Raw genomic sequence first — 6,000 nt, 5'->3', positions numbered from 1 at the left:
ATATATATGTGTAAACATATTACTCCTTACATTTATTACACACCATAGTGTAGCGTGATGTTTCGCAATTTCACATTCTTTTATATATTCATTCATCGAATTATGTCTCTTTATAATTTTAATTGATATGATATATTTTTTTCGTGAATGCTTATTTCTAACATCCAAGTCTTAAAAAAGATGTATTTCTTAAATTTATATGAGGCATATTTGGATTTATATATAATGACATAATAGAAGTATATTAAAATGAAATATAAGTAACACAGTCATAAACTATAGCAAACTTCACAATCTTTTATTATCTATATTAAGGCATTCTACAGTCACCATTTACAATAACAATTTCATCTTTACATGCTTTTACGATAAAATATTGTAATTCCTATCCGAAACTTTCTTCTTTGTACATTTGCTATCTTTCTAAATTTCACTATCTATTGATGTTGTGCACTTATCTCTATTATAATATTGCATTTATTCCTCATATTTAGATTAATGCCAATAGCTTGAAAATTGCATAAAAAATAATATGTAATAGAATCTCTTATGTATATATTTCTTGTATTTGCATTATTTATGAACAATTTATTTTAATATGTAATGCTACTTCATGTCAAAACAAGTCATTTGAGTGCACATATGTAATAAAAATCTGAAATATTGAAGTAAAGTATGGCACATGATTTTATTTTGTAAAAAATAATTTATTGTCATACGGAAGCTACGCGAGGCAAAAGCGAAACTAAAGCTTTGTATTATATTGCTAAAGTTTATAATAAAGTTCAATTTCCCCCATTTAAGCAAGCAAATAGCCTTATTTAAAAATTGAAAACAAAAAATATTTTTATTTACAATTGTTGTGTACAAATGCATATACTGCAAATGATTTTTCTTGATTTGGTAGCTTGATATAATTCCTTTCTGTGCTTTATAGAGATTATTATACGAGATACTCTACACAATGTAGATATCTGCGTCATATGTCTATATCCAACATATCCTAATTTTAAATTGTACAATACACATTTTTGAAACGATATAATCGCAGTTATATTGTTTCAAGAATAGCAATATCGAAATAATGTGATCTCTTAGAGTGTCTGTTTTAGAGCTCTACCATGACTTTTTATAATACAAAAATACAAACAATATTTCGTTAATTAATTCATTTATCAGCTAGTATTAGTGTTAGTCCATTCACCAGTCTCTTTTAGAGCTCTATCTGTCAATCTCTCTATCTCAGTTAAAAGTTGTTCAGTCTCTATATCGACACATACCATATTTTGTTCCACTGGATCCCATTCTAAACTATTTGGACTTGAGACTCTGGACCAAGGAGATGCTGTCAGACTGGAGGCTCGACTATTATTAGCTGATGTCTGTGTAAGAGAATACTCTGTGTCTCCTTGTCCATCATCCGTAATTGGTAGTGGCATCCCTGCAAGAGTATAATTTGTTTATGTATTGTAAGATTTATAAAAATGATAATAATGATAGATTACCTTCGTGTTCCCACTCAAGATCCAGTGATGATCCCGGAGTGGATGACATGTAAGCCTGTTGTTTCATTAATGTTCTTGCATCAAGAACTTGAAGGGACACATCCAGACCAGAACTAAAAATAAGTGTATGATCTTTTAGCCTTTCACACGCATCAATTCCAAAAAAATGTTATTGGAGTTAATAAAGTAATTTACCTTGTGGAAACATCGTTTCTAGAACTCAATCTGGCATATTTATTACCACCCCGTGACCATCTTCCATCTTCCAATAATTCCAAAGTTACTGGAGCCCCATGTTTTTTCTATAATTCAAACATATGTAATTGCATAATTCAAATTAAGATACTTCTTGTAATTCTTGTACAATAAAGGTAATAGCTTTCACATATTTTGTAACATTCTTATCTTTGTATACTAAATGATGCATAAGATATACATTATAAGATATTTTTTTACCTTGAATCTTTTTAAAGAGAGGAACGATAAGAGACTACATCCAGTAAGCATGACAGAAACGTAATATTAATATCACGAATCCAAATTAGAATTAAAAGTTACAAACTGACTTTTATACCTATTTGATCCTTTAGTTTGGTCTTCATGTCCTTCGACATCCATGAACTAAATATAAAACAGCAATGTTATTTCTACTAGCAAAACTATAAATAGAAACATTTTTTAAACTCTTGGATATATACCTCAACTTGTTCTTCTTCTTGGAATGACATTCTGGTATGCCTTCGATAGAACCTGAACATAGAACAAGGCAAAATATGATAAGTTCTTTTGTCTAATATACTAGGAAGACTCTCAGTTAGAAGTCTTCCTAGTAAAAAAAATTTATCAGAACATAGGATTCAATACAGCTTTCATAACTTGAGTTATTCGTAACATATATTAATGCAACTGAGTCATATGAGTCATAACTAATAAAGTTATGACTCATATGATTAAAATATTGAATCGTGGATGTAGTCCTCTATTTAACTGCGCTCTTAAGAACAATCTTTTCAATATTCAATAGGCAACAATTTTCTGTCAAATATCCTGGCAGCTAACTGCCTGGTTTTCATCAGACTTGGCTCATTTCTAACCTGTACGGCACGGAATCTGTGACTTTCGTTAAACAGCGGCCGAGACAGGCTCCCATGACCTGCCAGCCCACGGCGTCGTGCCGTCATCTAATTGATATGAGTTTTCGGATACCAGCGTTTAACTCCACGTGTCACGTGAAAACGGGAACGACGGCGTCCTTCCACCAGGTGCTGTCTGGTCCCGGTATTGACGTTGGTATCTCGAGTATCTCGATCGATCACGACCATTCATCGTTCTCGCACCATTGACATAAAAAGAATACAAGCATTTGGAATATTTAAACGGTTTGGATCAGCTCATGATGGAATCAGCTGTTATCCATATCATGATATAAAATCTTATGTCATGATCCGTCATTCGTGTAGGAATAGGAACAAATGTAGGAGGGAAACATGAAGTACGCTGCGAGTATTGTTAATAATGCATCGAATATTGTTGATGAGAAACGCGCGAAATTTAATATTTCACCCATAACATAAGAAAGATATGTAAGAGCTTATTAATTATTGCCTCTTTTCGTAATATTCATTAGTTCTCTCTTTTGTATCTATTCTCTTTACACCACAGTGAAAATAACTATCGACGTTATTAAAATTTGTTAAAAAACTCAAATATAAAATTGTTTAAAAAATCTTTTAACTTTATATATAAAAATATCTACTAAGTTTTTATTTAACTCTGTACGTGAAAAAATGTTTCACATGATTATATATAAAATTATATATAAAATTGTCCTATATGTATATAACATTTTTTCCCAAGTGACATAATTAAAGTAAATTAACTTATAATTAAGGAAAAATTTATAGTTTGCAATGCATACAAAATAGATCTATTATTTATATGTATTTATATATATATATATATATACACACACACAATAAAAATGTCTACATATTTTTTGTATCTATTTTTTGTTATTTTTAAGTTATATAGGTTATATATTATAGGTGGGTATTTTAATTTCGAAATATTTTAATTTCCTACATCAATATTTTAATTTCCTACGATTCTCCAAGAGATATGCTAAAGACGTCCAGAAGACATCCCTAGGATATCCTAGGATATCCTATAAGCATCCTCAAACATCACTTAGAGAACTGTGTGGGTTATAATTCATGCTTAAATAAATCACATTAATCAGTCATGCCAAATACATATTCTGATCATATCTATGTTGCATTTTGTCATTGATTGATTGCTAGTAGTTACCAGATGTAGTAGTTACTAGATGCTACTGCGGTTACTTCCTAACAATAACGATAACAAGTTGCTTTTTAAAACTAGTAATGAATAATAAAGAATAAAATTAATAACGATAACGATAACGTATTACTTTTTATAAAAGCGACAACAGTAACAGTCTTATTTTTAAAATTACGTTTTGATAATTTTTAATTGGTAACATTATTCTCAAAGAATCCTAATTTTCAGTCGAAGCTGATTTTGGTGTTTAATAATAATTCACATATGATTTACAAATATTTCAGTCCCAAATTCGACTTGTTTGGAATTGAAACATAATCACAAACTGAAACTGAAAATATAATGACAAATTACATTGATCGTTTTATAGTGATACTAAAGCATTTTTATGCAGTGTTTTATAATATGCTAATAAGCATAAAACATTGCAAAGAACTTAGCCAAAGTTTCAACTTGGAACTCGGACTTTCCGGAACAGGTATCTTACTAATTCGATCGAAGTAAGATTTTTTGTTAATTAAATTTTTTTATTTGTAGTTTATCCAAAGCATACTATTATGTTCTGGATAAAGTACTTAAACTATTTTAAATAATAAAATAAAATAAAGTTTCTATTATTTTTATTAAAAAATATTACACTATTATAAAGTAAACGTATTATAATTATATATACAAAATACAATATGTTATATAAAATACACTGTATTAAATGCAGAATTAAAAAAAAATTAATAACAAAAGTTCTTAAAGTTCTTGAAGAAACAAATTTGCATTAATAAAACGCAAATTTTTTACATTCCATACACAGACACACACTTCTGCAAGTCAACAAAGAATGTAGACTTACAATTTTTTATTTATTATGTTTAAGAAATAGGCATCATAATTTATTTTAAAATTTTTACTGGTTTAATAAAGTATTCTCAAAACATTCATTAGAAACTGATTAACTAATAATCACAATAAAAAAAAATTTACTAACTTATTAATTTACAAATTTAAAATTTATTAAATGTATTTGTTATATTAAAATATATAAAATGTTATATTAAAATATATAAAATAGATACAAAATTATTATACTAGTATGTTGTTTCTATTTCACTATAATATTTCACTGCACATTTCATTGAGGAACGCTATCCATAAACTAAAATGCCTGTCTTATTTAATTCTCTCAATATCCCCATAGTACTTCGTAGTACTTCGTTATTCGTTGTCTTTTTCACGTTGCTATAACAATGCATTATCGTGCATCATCCGTGAAACTTTGAGACGCGAAGTTCATTTTTTGCATTATTATATAGTTTTCTTCCTAAAATTCAAATCGAAAAAAGCGACCATACAATGTTGAAAAGACAAAGTGAATTAATAGTAAAAAGCAATAAAATTAAAATAATCACTATATGAATTCAAAAAGAAGATATAATAAAGATCAATGTATCAATAGTAAAATATCCAGTCCTATTTATTTAAGCTTTCATTTCTTTGAATTGTCTTATTTTTGTTCTTAGAATGTCTTTGAATTGTCCTATTTTTGTTGTTAGAATTAGACAACATTTACTTTTACATCAGACTTTTTATGATAATTCTTAAGAAGAGAATAACAAATTGAGTCATAAAGATAAAAAATTCTCAATATCCTTTCGCTATTTTTGTTATGTCACTATCGTGATATTCATTTCCATTCAAACCAATATAAGTCTTATTTTAATGTCTTCGATTTGTAACAGAATATGACAAGAACAATTTTGCTAAAAATATCTAAGATTTTAACTACACATGAGCATATGCTGGAAAAAAAATTTCGTATTAAATATTTCATATTAAATTAATATAATTTTTTAAATTGTATATTATAATTCCGACAAGATATTTAATAACACAGCAAAACAAAAGTTAATATTTAATTCGGAGATTAGTATTCTTATGTATTTTAATGCTCCGAAGCTGAATCCAAATTGCTCTATTATACACACAATTTTTTATCAATGAAAAGTAGCTTGATTTTCCAGTATTTTAATGCTACTTATAACCTTCTTTTGCAAGCTGAATAAATAAACGCAACAAAGTAAGTTCAACGATAATATCCGAGCTTATAAAGTTAAATATGCATGCTGGTAGCATAATGTACTTTAAACAATATTGCTAATGAATCAACGTCACCTCTTGCACGATTACACATTAATACTTT

General features: G+C 28.1%; 1 protein-coding gene across 1 annotated transcript; it reads right to left on the bottom strand.

The window, feature by feature from the left end:
* Positions 1 to 1,175: 1,175 nt before the first annotated feature.
* LOC105625921 lies at positions 1,176 to 2,655 on the bottom strand. Its single transcript, XM_012207231.1, has 7 exons — positions 2,600 to 2,655; positions 2,204 to 2,255; positions 2,080 to 2,126; positions 1,962 to 1,995; positions 1,701 to 1,807; positions 1,506 to 1,618; positions 1,176 to 1,441 (listed from the first exon to the last, which is right to left on the bottom strand). The coding sequence occupies exons 1-7, from the start codon at positions 2,653 to 2,655 to the stop codon at positions 1,176 to 1,178; spliced, it is 675 nt and encodes a 224-aa protein (XP_012062621.1).
* Positions 2,656 to 6,000: the final 3,345 nt, after the last annotated feature.

This window comes from Atta cephalotes (assembly GCF_000143395.1).
Source record: "Atta cephalotes unplaced genomic scaffold scaffold00004, whole genome shotgun sequence".
Classification (NCBI taxonomy): Eukaryota; Metazoa; Arthropoda; class Insecta; order Hymenoptera; family Formicidae; genus Atta; species Atta cephalotes.
This window is presented reverse-complemented; position numbering and strand designations above follow the sequence as displayed.

Excerpts from the sequence above, each read along its gene's own strand:
- LOC105625921 (XM_012207231.1), bottom strand. The coding sequence starts at position 2,655 with ATGGGAGCCTGTCTCGGCCGCTGTTTAACGAAAGTCACAGATTCCGTG. Across the intron at positions 1,808-1,961 it reads TCTCTTTAAAAAGATTCAAG|AAAAAACATGGGGCTCCAGT; the intron begins GTAAAAAAATAT and ends TTTGAATTATAG. Across the intron at positions 1,442-1,505 it reads TCTTGAGTGGGAACACGAAG|GGATGCCACTACCAATTACG; the intron begins GTAATCTATCAT and ends ATACTCTTGCAG.